At 37.9% G+C, this 22027-nt stretch overlaps 1 protein-coding gene across 1 annotated transcript; it reads right to left on the bottom strand.

The window, feature by feature from the left end:
• Positions 1-12761: 12761 nt before the first annotated feature.
• LOC307158990 (myosin light polypeptide 6) lies at positions 12762-13655 on the bottom strand. Its single transcript, XM_079872062.1, has one exon. It carries the CDS (start codon positions 13595-13597, stop codon positions 12986-12988), a length of 612 nt encoding a protein of 203 aa, XP_079728188.1. The 5' UTR covers positions 13598-13655; the 3' UTR covers positions 12762-12985.
• Positions 13656-22027: the final 8372 nt, after the last annotated feature.

Genomic DNA, 22027 nt, shown 5'->3' with positions numbered 1-22027 from the left:
AACCGCTCGTTTCGTGTCTTAGGCCATCAATGTGTACTTACGATGGGGAATTGTTTAATTTGGACGATGGGGAATTGTTTTAATTTGGACTTTGTGCATGCTCTTTGAGACAGTGACCATAGACCTGCATTATCTGACTGACAGACAAGAACGGTATGACCTAAAAATATCAAAATTGAAACTACTGCGGAAAAAAAGACACCTACATCTTGGATGCCCTTGAGGTAAGCTAAAACATACCAAAATTTAATTTCAAAGTGAACTATTCCTTTAACCAAGTTTAGGGTCTTATTCTTCACTCAGATTTAAAATATTTGAAAACAAGGAAAACAATCAACATGATATATAGTGTTGAACACTGTTTTTGAGCATCTTCACACATGGAGGTTTGCTCTGCAGTCTTCTGGTGAAAACCTTTGCTCAGTAGCATCATTATGGAAATTACAAATGGTGCCTCCAAGTGGGTTTGCACATTTGCGGAGTGTGTTATTTGATTTCAGCTTTATTAGTCCTACAGCAAAATTCATTCTGCCAACAGTAGCATGCCAAATGCTTATTAAGGGTGAAGGTGGTGTTTGTGTGTAAACACATGATTTAGCAATGAAATATAAGCAAGACTGAGCTGAATAATTTATCATTGTATGGCCATATGTGTAAATCTACACACACATCAGTCACGTATTTCAGACACTGCAACACTGTTAGGGTCGTGCATCATTCACAATTGATTTGTGAATGTCTTGTAAATTATAATTCAGTTTTTGAACTGCTATTGAGGTGGGAAACGGTATTGTAAATATGTCTGGTCTTTTTTTCATTTCTGTCTTCTCTTTTTTCCACATATTACATTTTCACTCTGACACCTTGTATGTAATAAAATAGTTTTGAATTACCATTATGCGTGGCCGTTACTGTATACATGTGCTGTCATTCTGGACAGCAGTTCAAAAGTTCAACACTATTACTTTAGCAATAAAAAAAAAAAAAAAAAAAAAAAAAAAAAAAAAAATTAAACACAAATGTGGTTTATCTAAAGTCATTTTTGCTTATTAGTATGGTTTAATCGGATCATCAAAGGTCAGCAGCAACGACATCAGTTAATAAAGTGAGAGTAAATACATAAAGTGCATTTGTGTAATTTTATATTTACAGGTTTGCATAATACTCTTGAGTTTGCATTTGACTGTTTTTGTTGTTTTTGAGGAATACTGTATCTGTAAGAAGATGCATGCTCACATTTAACCTAGAACAACACAATTTTTTTTCAGTCTATGCTTCATCTCAAAAACTCTTGTAGAGAACAGATATAAAACTAATTTAGCCGTGCAAATCCGAGCCTCTCGCTCACTGTGACATCAAGGCCAGATTTAAAACAAGACTGGTCTGAAACCTGCTGTCAAAACAAACAACACTGACCCGCTCGGCTCTCTGCCGGGCCAATTTATCCAGCGTTACATGCAGACATAAGTGGAACGGAGACCCCTGACCCACTCTTATCCCGAAGAACATTGAGTTCCCCGTCCTCGCCTGTCTCCTGCTAAACTGATGCTTATTTGATAAAAGATCTATTTCCTCAATCATGCTGATGTTGATTTAAGACTCACTCGGTAGGGATGATAAATAATGGATTGGGTTCATCATTGTTTACGGTCTGAGAGCAGCGTCTGACCATTATTTATTTCATTTCTTGAACACCTTTGCTGAGTAGAAAATAAGTATTTACTTTTGAACAGTGAATTAAAAAAAAAAAAAAAAAAAGTTGTACCATACCATAACCCCACCGCCACCATGGGCCATTCGATCCACAATGTTGACATCAGCAAAGCACTCACCCACACAACGCCATACACACTGTCTGCTATAAACCGGGATTCATCCGTGAAGACAACACCTCTCCAAAGTGCCAGACGCCATTGGATGTGAGCATTTGCCGACTCAAGTCGGTTACGACAACGAACTGCAGTCAGGCGATGAGGACGACGAGCATGCAGATGAGCTTCCCTGAGACGGTTTCTGACAGTTTGTGCAGAAATTCTTTGGCTATGCAAACTGATTGTTGCAGCAGCTGTCCGGGTGGCTGGTCTCAGACGATCTTGGAGATGAAGATGCTGGATGTGGAGGTCCTGGGCTGGTGTGGTTACACGTGGTCTGCGGTCGTGAGGCCGGTTGGATGTACTGCCAAATTCTCTGAAACGCCTTTGGAGACGGCTTATGGTAGAGAAATGAACATTCAATTCACAGGCAACAGCTCTGGTGGAGATTCCTGCAGTCAGCATGAATGAATTTGTTTGGGATGCTCTGGATCGGCGTATACGACAGCGTGTTCCAGGTCCTGCCGATATCCAGCAACTTCGCACAGCCATTGAAGAGGAGTGGACCAGCATTCCACAGGCCACAATCGACTTTTTCTTTTGGGAGGACCCCACAATACAGTAAAACTGCACATTTCAGAGTGGCCTTTTATTGTGGCCAGCCTAAGGCACACCTGTGCAATAATCACGCTGTCTAATCAGCATCTTGATATGCCACACCTGAGATTTGTGAACAATATTTGAGAGAAATAGGCCTTTTGTGTACATAGAAAAAGTCTTAGATCTTTGAGTTCAGCCCATGAAAAATGGGGACAAAAACAAAAGTGTTGCATTTATAATTTTGTTCAGTATATATAGATAGATAGATAGATAGATAGATAGATAGATAGATAGATAGCATCTATCAGTTTAACCTGTTGGAGTGATAGTACTTTTACTATAAACTCTGCTGGTCATACATGTCACTCACTAATGCTTATAAATTGTACATATTTTGAAATGTCTAAGGGTTTAGCGTCAATATTCACTTGACGCTATATAGTCAATATTCAATATTCAGTCACAAGATGATTCAACAACAGTAATACAGTGTAAGGGGATTTACAGTCAAAGACCCAGAACCAGATATGAGGAATGAAGACCCAGAGTCAGAAGTGCAGTCAATTTAAGACAAGAGTCAGAATTATAATAAATTAAAGAAAAGTTTTACTGAAGATAGTTTGCAGTTTCATCAGCAGAAGTTCAGCTTCAAGACTCACACAGGAGTTTGTAGGGCGCCCCACTTACCACACACACACACACACACACACCCACACACACACACACACACACACACACACACACACACACACACGTCTAAGCTACATCTTTGCTTCAGGTTGAATTATTCTGACTGGCTAAGAAATAGATACACATAGTTATTTTCCACACATAAACAGATAGACTGAGGCATATCTCCATCGATTATGCAGCTGACACTCGGACCCTGAAGTTAGGCACGTCGTGACCTTTCAGGTCGCAGATTTGGGTTACTGGGCGCCAACATGTCCCGAACAACAACTCAGTCAATCTCCAATAATGCCAGTGGTTCCTTAACCTGTAACCTAGCAGACTAACACACACACACCGACACACAGCTTCTTCAAGGTTGGATTTGGCCAGGATCTAACTATAAACAGGAGAGTGCGGGGCACAGCCTAACACGGGGTTAAATGTAACACATACCTTTTACATAGTCAGTCAGAGTCAAGCATTGTTGTGTTTCCGCTCTTTGTCTCTCGCTGCCAGAAGACAGTCTCCGGCGGATTTGTGGAAAGTTTTTATAAGATTTCGTGAAGATTCCGGACAAAGAGTGTTTTGACACCATGCAAGTCAATTTTTTCATCATACGTTTTTTTTTCGGTTTCTGTGTCGGGTGTGTACTTCACCAAATCTAACTTTATTTCTCTCAAGGAGAGGACACTTTAATATAACACAGTAAAGTAAAGCTTTAACAAAGAAATGGTCCCTTAAATTGGTTCCAATGACCCTTTTATGTTTTAACACAAGTTGAAGACCTTTCTCAAACACTAAACAAGACCATATTTCATCTCTGGAAGCCGGGCTAAATGAGCAAGCGCTGTTACTGTATTCCTGGCATTGGCCCAGACCCTCAGTCACCTCTCTGATATATAATACAGACATTAGAGAATACATGAAAAGAACATTTCAGTAATCACACTGGTAACTTCAATAAGTAAAATCTCACAAGCCTAGTCATTCAACTCATTTGATATTTAGAAGGAAAAAAATATTGATTAATACCTTGATTATAATCACTCATTAGATATATATTGAAGCAGCAGTGGATTCCAGAATCCACACTTCAACAGTAATACAAATAGTATGAAAACATGCAAAAATAAAACAAGACTCCATCCCATTGTTATGAAACGGCGATCGCAGGATGAATCCAATCCGGTACACTTGGGTAAATTTATTTCAAGTTAAATGTACCCTTTTATTCAAATATTTGTTTTAAAATGTGTTAAATGTTTTGTGGTTGGAGTTGTTTTATTTGTGATAATAACATGCCAAAATGCCATATATTATTTTTGGCCAGGCTGTCATACAAAGAAATTATGAATGCGTGTAAAAACAAGTTAGAACCAACAAAATATTAATAACCATCATATTGTGGTCAATGCATGCTTTTTCCTTTAAGAATTTTTTTTTATTTTATTTTATTTATTTATTTTTTTAATGTTTTTTAGTATAGTAAAATAAAACCTGTAGCTGTACTTTGCATTTTGTGGCAAATCATTTTGTTAAACAAGTTTTTTTTTTTTTTTTTTCTCTCATATTTTAAACATTTTAAATACATTTAAATTATTTCCCTCTCATTAAGATGGTTTAATTGAACTTGTAGGATAATTATAAACAAAACGGACATCACTTTTGGCCACTGTACTTGCATAAAATACAGATAACCACTATATTAGATAAGAGACACATGACAAATTAAAGCTTGTCACAAATAGTGGAGGTAAATAATAATATAGAAGATGCCTGTGCCATAAACACATCATGACACTCAATAAACATTCATTCTTAAATCAGTTCTGACTTCTGTGTATTCTTTCAAAAGAGAAACAAGTGTAGTTTCAAGGATTCTTAAACTGAAACCACTTTAGTTGGCAAGTCATTCACTGGGTTTTTGTTCAAACATTAAAAGGTTAGCCAAGTTTTTTTGGCTGGGAATGGTAATATCAGCAAGAGTTTCAGAAACTGACCTTGCTGTGCTGACTGGAATTTCTACAGGGTTTCTGCTGGCCAAAAATAAATTAATAAAACCGCTTATTTATGGTCATGTATTTTATATAAACCTCAGTTTGAATTCATGATGCAATGTTAAGTCTCAAATACGTTTGACTAATTACTTCTCTTAACTTTTTCTTTGCCTTGAATGTAAGTAGATCTCAGAATAAAGTTTCAGTTTTCTGAGTTAAATAAGATGGTTAATTAGAGCTACAGATCAAGGTATTTTAAAATAACATACTCAATTAACCGCATAGATATTGTGATGCAAACACATCTTCCAATGCACATATATGAGTGAGTATTAGATGGCAAATAAAATAAGAAACACTCCAGTTTAATGTGTAAAACACAGCTTCTAGTACATAAAAGGGATATCTCACTCTGTCCGACTCACTCAGGTTTACAAATATATATTTTTAGAGACAACTCCAAAGACGAAGAAGAGGAAACTTAATTAATGCCAATTAATGTTATTTTGTTAGTTAATCGATTGTGAGTGAGTAACTGCTCATTTATTCAGTGTTTTCTTGAATCTCACCGCTGAATGCCTGTGGACTGTTTTCCTTGAAACTGTACGAATCCAAATTATGTATGATTTATCATATGTTTACTCCACACATCGACTATGCCACACTTCAGTTCGATATACTGGGCTTATTTGAACCTCATTTTAGGGCTAAAAAATCAAATCAATGTGGCATGTTTCTCCTTCAGACCGATCCACAGGACTTCACGTCTGACTTCATTAGGATTTCATTTAGCAACACAAGATATGTTGTTTATTTTAGACAACGAGGGAGGGCCTTCTTAAGACATTCATTTCCAATTGATTTATTTTCCAAATGATGACAGAACATGGATACATTACAGTGTCCTTGTTACATATTACATTTTATAGCAATAAAAAGAACAGAGCAATTGGAAGCAGCTTGAAGAACATGTTGAATGGTATAGAATATCATATTAATAAATGCTTGATGACTTGTGTTGCTAAATGGTCACTTGACTTGCAGGTAAACATATATATATATATATATATATATATATATATATATATATATATATATATATATATATATATATATATATAATTTTATTTTTTATTTTTTTTATCATTGAATTATTATATGCCCTGCACGAAACCCTGACATGATTTAATGTTTAATGCTCTTCATGTTGCTGATAACAAAGGATGGAATATGTTTTCTTTGTCATTTATATTAGTATAGTACTGTACAAGATTACCATATTCAAATCAATGTGATAAATGAGTGAGATCAAAGGTAATCTAAAAGTAATCAAATCATAATACCTAAAATGTGTAACATAATCGATTACAATATTAACATTTTTGTCATGTAATTTGCATTCAGTTATGGACTACAATTTGTAACCATCTACGCAGCGCTGGAAATATACAGTTGTCCATGTAAATATTCAGTAACACAGTGGTATAATGTGTCATCAAACAATAATATAAAATAAAGTTTCTCATTTATCTCAACCTTATGTGCATAAACTGAAATTCTGAACCAAAACTACCCACTGGTGTTATTATTTTTAGCATTAAGCTCCACAGGCTAATTAATGCACTTGCATCCCATAAACTCTGGTTTGTATTAGTAGGATTTTCTAAACTCTAAATTAATAGCAGTTTCTTTTGGTAATACCTTTGAATTAGTTGCCGTCTGAGCCTTCGCCTCAGGATAGTTTCTCTTTCTCATTTTCCATGAGTGTAATGTGTATTGAGCACCTTTCATAACATCCTCTGTGTGCCTCGGGCCAATTAAAGACGCAGAGATAATGGTCTGCAACTGTTTCACTGTTTTGTCTTTTGCTCTTTGGTGCTGAAAGGCAGTTCTTAACATTAAGAAAAAGAAAAAAAACATTGTTACTGCAATCTAATTTCATTCTGAATGGCTTAACCTCGCAATTTAGCATTTATTCCTGCAAGAAACAACAAAGCAGAATAGACTGTAAGAGAGAGAACTGAAGCGTATGTAGTGTAGACTCTGTTATTAATGTTCAAATTGCAAAAATGAAGCCTACTTTTAGAACCATTATGATTTTTAGTGTTTACACACACACACACGTTTCAACTAATATCTTGAAGAGCAGATCTTAGGTTGTGGCATAAATATTTCATAACTGAAACATAGTGTTAACATTTGCATAACACTGATTCCATACGGAGGGGGAGCTCTGTTTTCAACTAATTTCACAGTATAGTTAATATGGCACATATTCACATGCTTAATATTCCACTGAACATGTGAAAGTTAATTATTTTTGCACAGACAGTAACACTCAGCTCTTGCTCAGTGAAACCACAGTCTTCCTGTAGCCTGTAGTCTATTTCTTGAAGCCCTGTTTGGCTTGTGTTGTTAACTCGCCATGTGTTCTTCTGAATTGTTTTCTTTGTGCATTTGGTCTGGGTCATGTCATGTTGGCATGTCTTTTGTTGTGTTTTCTATCTCAATCTTATCCCCCGCCCCCCTTATTTCTTATTTGTTCATTTTCCACACCTGCTCTCCCATGCCCTATTACGGTAATTCTCCTTGTGTGTTCTGTCCTGTACTGGTTCATTCCCTCCTGTTTGATCAGGCTGTCTGTTGTGATCAGTGCTTGCCTTTTGTTTGCTGTGTATTAGTTGTTGTTTTTTTATTGTGATTATGAAATTCGCCACACTTGTAGTGCTTGTCATGAATAGTAATTGGACCAATTTTGGAGTCTCTAGGACCAACTCTATCTGCGCCACCACCAGTTCGAAAATTCACATATAAAGGTTATAACTTTTGAACCCTTTGTTCTAGAAAAATGAAAATTAATTCACCAGATTCCTCTCTTCGTGTTGACCACAATCAACATCTTACATTAAGACTCCGCTCATTACGGTAGCGGGCGGCCATTTTGAAAAGTACAGTATTCCCTTTTTTTGCTACTCCTTAACAATTTTGCCCAATACTTATGGAAATTGACTCAGATGATCTTTGGACTGAGCCGCACAGACTAAACTGATTTTATGTTTTATCCATCTTTGTTCAAAAGTTATGATGTCTGAAGCACAATGAGGTCGACCCCAAATTGGTTCTGACGCTGAATCTCAGCCAAACTTTGATCAATCGAAATGAAAATTGGTACGCTTTATTGAAACCATGATCTAAGAGTCCATGCCAAATTTAGGAACAGTGCCACCTACAAGTCATGAGATCTGAAACAAAATGCTATTTTTGCCAGTAACTTTTGAACAGTTTGTCAGAAAATTATAATATTGGTGTCTATGGATTCCTTGTGTTATTTTTTGTCTCTCTTGGGTGTTTGTTTACCAGTCCTGTTGGCTGAGTTTGGGATAATTTGTTTTGTTATCTTCCTCATTTTTGTTTATGAAAAGAATCTGTATTATTCGCTTGGGTTTAGTTCGCAAAATGTTAGTTGCACGTTTTTATGCAAAAAAAAAAAAAAAAAAAAAAAAAAGAGTTAAACATGCAAAATGAATCATAACATACACCAATGTCTCACTCCATCCTGACCATGAGATTTCGTCAGCAACACTGTTTCCTCGGCAGCAGTGCTGTCAGGACAGTTGCACCACTGTCCAGTTGTTTAAGTGAAAGGAAAGCTGGTAAGTCGCAGTAACTTTGAGTCGAGAACCAGGACAGCCAGATAACATCATCACAGGCCGCTGTCATCCTCCAGCCCCAGGGAGAACATCACGCCTAGAGACACAGAGCAAGACTGACTATAGGTTCAACAATACTTTTGATAAAATAATGCATTTTGACTGCAGGTTTGTTTCAGTGTTGCTGCACTGTAGCGGGAGTGATTGCTGAGTGTCAATGTGATGCATAAATTAAGTGCAGTTAAAAAATAAAAAGTAGACAGCATTTCACAATATAAAAAGAGCCATTTCGAGCTTAGAAGTACTGAGAGTTTAACAACTGTGAAGGTCAATTCAGGTACCTGCAATTCAGAATTCTACTGTTGATACACAGGAAATAAAGTTCTCTTACTTGCTGATAGTTTCCATGGAAACATCCACCATATTCTTGAAATCTTGAGGCAATAAAGCTCTATTGAGAAATATCATACTTCATCCTTGCTACTGTAGAGTAAACATAGAGAGCAAGACCAATTTGACATGGAGAGCTAACTTATTATGAATGTGCACTAGACAATATTCCAACTTTCTTCATTGTTTTTGGCTTTAAACATTGACATTCACTATTTAATGTCATAATTTTTCCCTAACTCAGAGACCTGCGTGTTCATTATGCGAAAAAACAAAAACAAAAAAGAAAACACCTTTTTAATGAATTTATATTACATCAGTGAACAGATCTTGCTCAAAACACTGCTATTTTACAATTGCAAACACAAACTAGAGCTGTTTTGGACTCTCACTAATGAGACTGATTATGCTTTTAATATTTAATCCGTTCACTGATAATCTTTCTTCTTAGTTTTCAGATCTCATTTTGCACTTCCAAATCGAAACTTTCCTTACAAAAAAAAAAACACTCTCAGAAAATATTGTACAAAAGCTCTCACTGGGGTGGTACCCTTTCAAAACGTACTAGTACATACACTTGAGGTACTAATATGCTGCTGTCAGGGGTAAATAAGGTACAAAGGTGTAGCTTTTGAAAGGGTAGCACCCCAGTGACAGCTTTTTTTACCATTTTTCTTTGAGAGTGTATAATTTCAAAAGGCCTACAGATACAGAACTACTTTTATGCTCCTTATTTGTGTCAACTGAATGATCCTTTGATTCCTTGAAATTACTGCTTTCGTTTTCCTCAGAAAGAAAGTGGATTTTTTAATTTAGTTTTTGGGGAGAGCTACTCCTCTAGTGCTCTAATGCCCGGTACACATTGTATGATTTTGTGCTGTCCCAGATGAAAGATGACCAATCGTGGAGATTTCTGTGGTCGTGGCTCCTAAATGTTGTACTGTGAGAGAGGTCTGCCAAAGACGACCGGACCAAAGAAAGCCTGCAATAATTGGTAACACTTAATTTTACAGTGTCCTTGTTACATGTGTTACATGTACTTACCATAGTAATAACAGTAAATTATGCATAATTACATGCAACTAACCCTCAACCAAAGCCTAATCCTACCCTAACCCTATAGTAAGTACATGTAGTTAATTAATATCACTCAGCACATAAATGTATAATAAGACTGTAACAATGACACCTTAAAATAGTGTAACCCAACAATTTTCTGACAGTGTCATGATCATCTCACAGTGTGTTTGCTTCTACGACCTGCATCTACTGACTATCCAATAAAAATGCAACATGAAATGGCGTATTAATCAGCGCAACATGGCGCTTAAACTTAAAACTACTTACTGTACCTCAAGCTCCATTTACAAAATTGACATGCCAAGTTGGCCTCTTTCACCTCCTTGACCGCATCCATATTCCCCTCTTTCGCTTCCTCCTTTTTTTCAGCGCACGTAAAAAACACAATTGCCAAAGTGCGATTCATCTTGCTCTATTTGTTCACCACTAGCGCATGATGATGATGTTTATTCTTCTATACTAACTTGTGTCACCTACAATTCAATAGGTGTCATCATTATACAGTCTGCATACATGTCATACCCAAGTTTATTATATCCGTGTGATTTTCGAATGAACTTATAGGATTGCCAAAATCACAGGTATAACTCATTAAATCTCTGTCTTAAACCTTCACATCCAGCTATCTGCCAGTCTTCATCCCATCTTGGTTCACCAACCCAATCAGAACATCCTGGACAGACTCCTATTTAGGCCTGGATGCACATCACAGGAGTGTCGTGTCCCGTCGAGGAGCCCTGGAGAAGCGTTGACGTCTCTCACACCACCAGTGTTTGTGTTCAGAGGTGTGAAACTGATGTTTATGGTCTGCCATGGAGGCCGAGCCAAGTGGGACACTCCGGGGATCACAGACGGGAGACCTAGGGCAGCTGTCAGCCTGATGACAGGAGGACAGTGTTTAAAGATCACCCCCTGTTCCTCTCCTGCGATTCTGGCCACCCTTTCAAGTGCTCTCTCTCCCTACATCCCATAGATAGCTGCATTTCCTAAGTACACGGCTGGAAGACCTGGCTCTCCTGAGCCGAGATTACATAGCCTACATTCCCATTGATGCACGGACACAGTCCATGTGCCTGGCCTTCGTATAGAGAGAGAAGCTCCATACCTCATCAAAGTGAAATCCCAAGATGTCTTCAAAGCAGCCCAGACTCTGCAGGCTGTGTGGGAAAAGGTCACGGATTCAAAAGCACAGGATTGCTGCATGAGTTATGTTCGGCAAGACTGCTTTCACATCAAGAGCTAAATGTGATTCATTATGGAAGTGAATCAAAACTTCATTAAGAATGTGTCATTGTACTAATAGCACAGAGACCCATTTTAATACAAAATACTTGCAAGTGATTGTTAATTGAACATTCTCTGAGCACCTTTTTTTTTTTCCTATTGTAGACTTTCCATATGTCAAGATCAGACGTGTAGTGGTTTGGGGCAGTGGAAGCAAATGTTGTGTTTCCTCATTACCATGCAACCACTGAATTGCATTAAAATGGGAGCTTTAAGCAATAGTTCGCCCATAATTAACTAGGTCACTTTCCTTTCAAACACTATATTTAGCCATGTCTATTAGATCAAATAATATTGGTTCTTGTGTGTCATTGATATCAAACCCAGTGTGGCACATCTTGATGTGTGTGAACAAGAATAAGAGTTAAAGCAGAAGGAAATTTACAATGAGCAAAAATCCAATCTATTCCTCACACAAAGCCATTGCTTCAGAAGACTTGGAATACAGTATAAATCAAATTGTTTGAGCTTGACAGCATCCAACCCCATTGCACAATGTAGACAATCTTGTGTCTTCTTTATAAAAAAATCAAGTGAAGCCCATGCCAATCGGTTTGTTTTTATTGTTTTGTGACTGAACACATTTGCCATTGGACAAAAACATTTTCACATGAGTCAGAATGTATAGAATAAAAAGGTCTTGTAGGCGAAGAGAGTGTTTGTGAAAACGCAGAACGTCACTGTGATGTTTGACATTTTAAAGGCTATTATTCAAACAATGTGAACGATACATATCAGGGAAGTAAAATTATAAATAGTTTTCTTGTGTGTCATTGATATCAAAGCTAGTGTGGGACATCTTGATCGGCCACGTGTTAATTTGTGTGAACAAGAATGAAGAGTTACAGCAAATATTCAATTTCCATCAATTCCTCACACAAAGCCATTGCTTCAGGAGACTTGGAATACAGTATAAATCACCTTTTTTGGGCTTGACAGCATCCAACCCCATTGCACAATGTAGACAATCTTGTGCCTTCTTTTTTTTTTTTTTAATCCATGTCAGTCTGTTTGTTTCTATTGTATAACCCATATGCCATCATATTCACATGAGACAGAATGTATAGAAAAAAAAAGTAGGCGAAGATGGTGTTTGTGAAAACGCAATGTTTGACATTTTAAAGGCTATTATTCAAACAATGTGAACGATACATTTCAGGGAAATAAAATTATAAATAGTTTTCTTGTGTGCTTTTGATATCAAAGCTAGTGTGGCACATATTGATCGGCCACATGTTAATTTGTGTGAACAAGAATGAAGAGTTTATAAAAAAATCCATGTCATTCTGTTTGTTTTTATTGTATAACACATATGCCATCATATTCACATGAGTCAGAATGTATAGAAAAAAAAAAAAGGCAAAGAGAGTGTTTGTGAAAACGCAATGCTATTATTCAAACAATGTGAACGATACATTTCAGGGAAATGAAATTATAAATAGTTTTCTTATTTCACCCACGCTGATTATTTACCCACACCATCCATTCAGTCCAATGCAGTTCAACCTGACAGGATGTGTTTGACAAATGAAGAGTAATTGATGCAGCCGTTGGCGTCCTCTTGTCCGGCCATCAGTCGATCCACCTCATCCTCGGTCATCCGCTCTCCCAGCGTGGCCAGAACGTGCCGAAGCTCGGCCCCCATGATGGTCCCATTGCCCTCCTTGTCAAAAACTCTCAGTCCTTCCACAAAATCCTCAAAGTTGCCCTGATCCTTCGAGCGGGAGATATGCTGCAGCATCGGCAAGAAGGTCTCAAAGTCCACCAGCTTGGCGTTCATTTCCTCCGGTCTGGGTTTTCCCAGGACCTTCAGCACATCTGCGTTGGTCGGGTTCTGGCCCAAAGCTCGCATCACGTCCCCGCACTGGGCGTATGTAATCTTCATTTCTCCTTTCGGCGTGCGGTCGAACAGTTGAAATGCCTCCTTGAACTCTTCGATCTGGTCCGCGCTGTACTCCAGCGTGATGGACTTGGGATCGAACGCGGGCTCAATGGGAACTTCGGGCTCTGGCGGAGGAGCCGGTTTGGGGGTCGTTGGAGCCGGAGCGGCTTCTTTCTTGGGTTCAGCCTTCTTGGGTTCTGGCTTCTTGGGCTCGACTTTCTTGGGAGCCATGTTGCTGATGTGAGGAGTCTCCTGGATGAGTCAGAACAGCAGAATGGATGGCAGGGAGCAGCTCAGGGCAGATTGTCGGTTAAAGCTTTTATATCATTTGACCCCAGGGAGGAGAGATCAGCCTGACAAGCAGGTCCTATAACACACTATAAAAGGAAGAAATCCAAAATAGACCTGAGCGTCAACAATGAGCTATTGTTCCCAGCTGCCACTGGTAGTGACAGAGAGACTCCTTTCAAAGCCCTGGGTTTACACAGACTGAACATCTCATTCATGAGCAATGCCTGTATTAACAACCAACCATCCAAGCATTCTCAATACTGAACCCGTTCTCCTGAAACATCGGATGCGTGTCAGAATATGTTCACATATGTAGATATTATCACTGTCGGTCTGTACTCCTGCAAAATAACGCTAGCTATATGGCTTTTTTTTTATTTTATTTTTTTTATGTGTATCTACTACCAAACAAGTAATTTGTCGTTTTAAATGTTAACTTTACTTAACAATTTCAAGCATATTGTTACCAGTGTCTTATTTAATCCGAGGATCGATTCTAGGCCAAATATAACAACAGTTAGTATTTTGAGGGAGTGTGTGACAGCTGGACTTTACAACAAGCTGTTTAAGGCCTGAGATATAAGGAGGAATGTGTTTGGTTTGGCCATCTGAGTGTATACAAGCAGCAAATGTCCTTACTGGATTGGTTTGTAACACTGAATTTTGTCATCAATCCACTTACAGTAGTCAAATGTGACAATCAAGTCAATTCCTCAATACACATTGTTTCAAAGCAGCTCTACAGAAAATCATGATGTTCATGTTTACATATGCATTCCTTATAGTTGCGTTTAGCAGATAATATAGTTCACAATTTTAGATGATATAAACAATCAAGCAGTTAACATGAGTGTACTGTATGCATGCGAATAAAGTTGGATATATACAGTTCTATATCTAGTTTACATTTTGTGTTAATATAAACAATCAAGCAGTTTTGCTTTATAGTGTATATCCCTCTACTTGTGTATGATGTATGTTTATACAATATATCCAACTTTAAATAGAGCTGTGTGATAGATTTGCAATATAGTATATAATGTGTGTTTGCAGGTGAATTTGAATGATATTGACATTGCAACTGCAACTGAAGCAAACTTTGATATTATATACATAATACCAGGACATCCTGCACCTTTTTTCACAGAAAGAACACTTTCTTGATTGCATGCATTTGTTGAGTAACACAGATAGTGTGTGACCCAGCAGTGAGTTAAATCACTCAACTCCAAGAGCTGTTCAGATGAGATCACATCACGCTGCGTTCTGTCCTCTGAGCAAACACCTCAAGCAATCAAATACGTTTCAATATAAAACCATGACGGAGTGCAGAGGCCAGATGGATGTCTCGAAGGTGTGTCGAAATCAGAGTCATTGCTACAGATATTTACGTATTCCTTGAAGGCACATTTCACTCAAAGCGTATGGATGAATATGCCATCAAACACCATACGACACGAGAGTGTGAAAATCCTTCCAGTGCATTTTCTCAAGAAATATGAGCATATTTAGAAAGATGGAGTATCACATTTAAATGCCATATGTTCTATCATATGCATTACTGCAAAACCGCATTAAAAGAGATTGCCTGAAAGAGCAGCACTGCATATTAAACGGATGGTTCATCCAAAAATTATTTATTTTTATTTTTTGATTGCTATACTGATATTCTTACCATGACAAAACAAAAGGCGACAAAAGTAAAGAAAAGCACTTATTAAAGTCTGTGCGACTCATGCACCTTTTATATTTCATCAGTCATCTGTTGTTGCATGGAAAAGAGCTGCATGAAGGTTCTTCCTTTTATGTTCCATAAAAAAAAAATGATGATAATAATAGCATCATTCAGCTTGCAGCAACATGAAGATGAGTGCAAATAATGATGGAACTGAAATACTCTTTTAAGAGCATCCAGCACCTGCTCATCTGCACCTAGCAATCTATATTCTTCTCAACAAAGTCACCTCTAATATCAGATAATGCCGGCACACATTTGCTTTCATCAAAATGCAAAACCGCATTCAGATGTACAACAACGACAACGGCGAGAGTGCTGATAGTGGCCAAATGTGTGTTATGTAACCGGGTAGACTTTCCCCTGTGCTCTTCAACTTAAAGGCTTCATAAATATTTATTTGCTGATGAGGGACCTGCACTTCTTTGTTCACATGGAAATGATTCAGTGCGCCTCTAGAATGAGATGACAAAGCTTGATGGAAATGCATCGAGAGCCACTGAGTGTCCTTCTGAATCTTCTCTTCATCGGGCGAAGGTTAATCAGTGTGCAGTGGAGCTCGTCTACTGTGGAGAGCAATGAAAGGGAAAATGTGCTGCGACGAGGAAATCTTTCTAATCAACGTACACTGCGACGCAAAGATCTGAGGGTTTCTTTTGGAAACTCTTTCTGCTGGATGCGATATCTGAGCTGTTTAATCACACCTGATAACAGGTGAATATGCACACAAACATACAAGACACAAATGTTTCACAATCACTGCTGCATTTCACAACAACGTATTGTACTGATCATATGTGAATATTCATCACAGAATGAGCTATTTGAACATTAAATGTTATTAAGGATGTTTGGTGGGCATATATTGGCTGTTAAATGGCTCTCAAAATTGCATTCAATCATAATTTAGGGTTTAACACTACTTTTAGATTATAAGGGTTTATACTCTATTTTTATTTTCTACTATTTAGGCCAAATTGTAAGATTTATTGAATTGCGTATAAAACTTCAATTCATTTGGATTGCACAGTTTTAACAAATAAACTGGTCAGACTTCTGTAATAAAACACTGAATGTGTTCTAAATACACAATAACCAGTTATTTATCATCAAAAAATCATTTTTTTTTTTTTATCTCATACATTTTAACTAATTTAATATTGCTTTAATTCACCGAATTTTACAAAATATATTGATTTTTGTTAACAGTTAGCATGAGACAAAATTGCACATATCATATACAATTGTAGTCATAATGTCCATCCTTAATACATACATACTAAAAGTCATAATGTCATTATGATTTTGCAGGATTGGTGTTTTCTCTCGTCACAAATGAAGAAATTATCTCACTCGAAAGTCGTCAAATAACCAGATCAAATGACATAAATTGGTGTGTCAAGATAACACACACACACACGACAGTAAACGTATACAAGGATTAGTTCACCAAAAGTGTTTGAATAGACTTTGAATGGAGTGACAGAAATCTCTCAGACTTCATTAACAATATCTTCATTTGTGTTTCCAAAGATGAACGAAAGTCTTATGTGTTTGGAATGACAAGAGGTTGAGTAAATGATGACAGAATTTTCATTTTAGGTGAACTAACCCATAAACTTGTTTGTTTGTCACATTTCCAAAATTCCCATTTCATTGCAGTGGATTTGCACAAACAGTGTTGCATAAACAGCTTAGACCAGTCTTAAAAGAGAGTCATCTAAAGTTTTTCATCAAGACTGACTTTAACTTTTTAAAGTCAGTTACATAACATGGTAGATTGGTCTAATTCGAATAGAGAAAGTAAACACGGTTTGAAATCAAACACCCTGTAACCAATCAGATCAACGTGTGATCGTCAACGAGTGGATCTCTGAGCTGAGTGAGTGAGTGGAGGCGGGGCTCATTTGCATATCCATAGAACCACGTATACTAAATGAGGCAAGGGTGTTGAGTTACAGTCAAGCGAAATTTAAGGCATGAAGACATTTTTTTCAAAGAAAAATGATTTAAATATGTCATTTTGGTGATCAAGGGTGAGTTTTAAGGGATAAAATGATTTACTACAGGGGGACTTTAAGACACAGTCTTAACATAGTGTCTAAGATTATGCAACGGGCCCCAAGTCTCGATTTCATCTGAAGTCAATACACTACAGGACCGGATTGGAGAAACCCTGGAATCGAGACCGCTGTGCGAAGTTTGATGTTTTTATGGATGTTGTCAGATCAATGCGACCTTTTGACAGGAATGCCCCAGATCAATGACCTCTGACCCTTCATGCTGTCACTTATAACAGTGCCTTCATCTTTACTGATGGACTACACATTAATGGTTACAAGGTCATGACCTCTGCTTTCTTCTCATACATTCGTTTCTCCGTAATCCAATTGGCAAATGATGAATTAATGAACCTGATCTATTTCATCTGTAAGAGCGAGGGCATATGAGGATGAGACCGATTTGAAGTGCTAATCTATTGCAGCGACTATCATTTTTTGCACACCATGCAATTCATCATTTCTGACGGAGGCAGTCAAACCGTTGTCTCGCATAATTGCGTTATTCATTTACCTCCGCCTTTATTGATCACGCTGGTCCGTCTCAATCTCTTACCCGGAGAAACTGGATGTCTGAGCTCAAGGGTTAAGAGCGTAATGTTATCTTCGAGGTCAGCAGAGGCGGCGTGGCTCGACAGCTTGTCTATGCTTGTTAAACTGGGGCTTTGTGTGAATGTTGAGTGTGAGTTAGTGGAGACCGCTGTTTGGAAATCTAGCGAGATGCTTCGCTATCATTAGCCGCGTTTCTACTGTCACTTCCGGGGCTTCCTCGGGCCAACAGTCAGGGTTTTGTGGTCCAAAGAGGGCCAGTTCGGGCTTGAGGAGTGGTCATGAATGATTTCATATACCAGCTAACATCAGCATTAACGACTTTTAAAATCATTTTCGCTCAAATCTGACTTTCAGACATCAGCGAGTGTTTGAAATAACTTCTGTTTGTGATCTGATGTCGATTCGGATCAGAAATATTTATATCCGATGCAAAAGACTATGCGCACTAATCATTACCATAGTAAACATGGTAAATACGACCGCTTGAAGAAATCAGACAAATCATAAAGGCTATCATCACAATCGTGTATTTATTTTATCTGTCAGTACGACTCATCTCTTTATACCGGACTGTCTGATATCCATATTTAGCTCTGCATATGACATAAAATAAAGCAACTCTGGTTTTCCGGGAGCTTCCTCTGTTTCTCTAACTGAATATATCTGTATTGGGACTGTCACTGGAGAGAGTGCTAAAGCTCCTCAGGTCGTATTTTTGATGGAAAATGTGTAGAAATGATCCTTTTTCCTAAATATGATATAAACACTGTACTGTGACTACAAATAAACAGAAACTGACGCGACTGAATAAGTGTCCTCTTTCTTTTGTGAAATAACGGTAAATAGAAACATTATTTCTGTGTGTTGCAGATTTGACACAAATTAATTAATTATGATCAATGTATCACTTAATATTGTAAAACTGTGGTGAAATATAGATGCTCGGGTTTTAAATCTTTAAGTAAACATCAAAAATATCAACAAATGCCACTTTAATCATGTTTGTTTTGTGATCTTGCTAGTTTCCAGTGATTTCTTTCTGATTAGTTTTTTCTGATAAAACTTGTTGGTGAAATGATGGGTTTGTGTGACGTTGATACTTTGTTTTGCCCAAATTCAGCAAAGACGTTTGCATATCCTATAATACATTGACAATGTTGTCCAGATTGGATGTAGTTATTGTAAACTTATTGTGTATTGTCACCATCTTAACAACAAGCTCATATCAGAGTCTATTCAACTGTGCTTCAAGACTTTTATGAACATGAATCAATTAAAGGCTCTTTATTTTATTTATTTTTTATTCAGGTTTTACAAAATGCCTTAATAATCCTTTTAATTGCATAACAAAAGCTGGAGAGCACAGGGAAAATGGCTTTTTTCAGCTTTCTACCAAGTTTGTTTCCATTGTTCAGAAGTGCATTTCCCAAAAGCCTTGTTAGCGAACTATGGTCGCAAGTTCCGTTAACGGCGGACTTCGGGTGTCACGAATCAATGGATGCAATGATGCACACGACGAACGGAGTAGAAGACAAAACCATCTTTAATAAATCCAAAACAGAAAGCTCAGGAGATCATTGGAGAAACTGGTAACGCAACCACATGTATAACACCATACCATGAACAAAGGTAAACTCAAGGCTTATATCCATGTGGAGCAATCAGGGAGAACAGAAAGAGGTGTGATGAACACGAACTAATTAACAACCTAAGAGTCTAACTAGGGAACTATGGAACTAGGAAAACAGAAACAGAAACTCGCTCGCTCGCTCACTCACTCAGAGTTTCCACAGTTTTCACAGTTATATGTGGGTGTTTTGTCCATCCAGACACATAGCTCTTAAGCCCAGAGATAAGGTTATATGTGTGTGTGAGTCCCCGGCGGGCTCTGGATCTGAGACGTGTGGAGAGCAGCTGAGGGTTCAGGAGATCTCAGCGCAGAAGAACATCACTGATGTTCATGCTGACATTTCAGCAGGACGCCGAGGAGCTCTAATAAAAGAGCAGCTGATCCCAAGACTCAGACACACACACACCACACACACACACACACACGAGATCTCGGTCACACTGGGGCCAGACCACTGACAGCTGGCCCACACACAACCCCAGTGCTGGAAACACTCACAGGGAAGATACTTTGAGTTCGTCAAGCTACAAGAATTCAATGTGGTTCCCAACACTCTATTTAACCCTATATTATATTGTATACACATATTTCTAAAGCCTTTAAATGATCCGCATGCTGAAAGTTATGAAGTTATACATGAATTTTGAATTCTCGTCTTAGGACAACTTTTATGAACTTTTTTGATCCACTTCAAATATTGACTACTGTAGTTTAGTTAGAATTTAGTTTAGATCTAAGTTTCAAGTTGTTTAACCCTATAAAGCCTGCTGTGTTATATTTAATACACACATTTCTACATACAACTTTGATTAACTTTTTTTCATTATATTTTTTTTCAAACTATAGAGCTTTGATCATAAAAAAACATTAAAATATCATGTTACTAATACATATTATTGGCAGATATTGATATGCATTTTATGCTGGTATATTCTAGAATGTTTAAAATATCTCATTGTTATACATTACAAGCATCAGAATTGCATCTTACTTTCTGGCCATATACATATCAGCGACTTATTTCTTTGAGCCTGTTACTCTTGACTCTCTGACTAGGATTGTCTCAGTTTTGAAACCTACCAGCTGCTTTCAGGATGTGATTCCTACTAGATTTTGTAAGCAAGTATTTTGTGCTATTGGTCCAGACTTGTTGTCTATTATCAACAAATGTCTTTATACTGGGGTTGTTCCAAACAGCCTGAAACATGCTTCAGTTCTGCCCAAACTTAAGGGGTCTAAATTGGACTCGTCAATCCTGAGTAACTATCGCCCTATTTCAAATCTGCCCTTTATCTCGAAAATTCTGGAAAAAGTGGTTCTGAGTCAACTCCAGTCTTTTTTAACTGATAGTCAGATTTATGAGAAATTTCAGTCCGGTTTTAAATCACGTCATAGTACTGAATCTGCACTTTTAAAGGAGACATATCATGCTTTTAAATCGTTCCTTTTTACATATAAATAATACATTTGTAGTCTATATAAAGGGGAACTGCAATGTTTGGGTCTGAATTCCTCATCATTATAGCTCCACAGGCCCCTTTTCTGATGTGCGTCTGAGAGCAACTCGTTTTGGTGCGGTCTCTTTAAATACAATTGAGACACTTCAAACCCCGCCCCCTCTCCAGGATGCAGAGGTGACACTCGGTTCAACTCCACCCCGTTCGGCCATTTTTGTAGTTTGATAGCAGAGATACGATTATCTAGCGGCACAGAAACTTTTTATTCACACGTTATTAACAAAATGTCAACAACGGAAGACTTGTCCAGCCAGCCTTACATGTTCGAGCCAGAGTCGGAGCCGGAGCGAGATGAAAATGAAGACGACGAACCTGCAGAACAACGTCTTCATATGGATGTATCGCAATGGTGTGTTACTGTATTTACACATGAAACTTTGGTCTTCCGACCTTTTACCACCGTGTCGATTTATTTTGATTAATATGTGCGAGGGAGAGAGAGCACGACAGCGTCTAGTTTGGAGACGGTGTCTTGTTTACAGTTCCGCCTGGCTCCGAAGAGAGAGAGAGTGCGTGCGCGCGACCAGGTCTCTCTCTCTCTGCTCGTTCTTTCAGTTAAACATGCGCACTGTCACAAGCGCGGCAGTTCATCTACATTAGACGGTGTAATGAAGCGTGTGGGTTACTACATCCAACAACCGAACATTTTAACTTACCCTCTCGTAACTTCTGCATCTTTTAGCTTGGACTACAAAATCACAGCGAGAAATAAAGATGGAGGATTGCTCGAAGTGTTGGGCTGGAAGTCAATGTCCTTATTTGGCAGTTCCGCTGCAAATACTGTGACGTAATAGTTCACAAAACGTCATAGATAACAGAAAAATCGGAACAGGTTGAAAAATAAGGCCAAAACAGAAAATAAAGATATCAACGAAG

The sequence above is a fragment of the Squalius cephalus genome, assembly GCF_949319135.1.
Source record: "Squalius cephalus genome assembly, chromosome: 5".
NCBI classification, from domain to species: domain Eukaryota; kingdom Metazoa; phylum Chordata; class Actinopteri; order Cypriniformes; family Leuciscidae; genus Squalius; species Squalius cephalus.
Note: the sequence above shows the minus strand (reverse complement) of the source record. Positions and strands in the feature narration are given on the sequence as shown.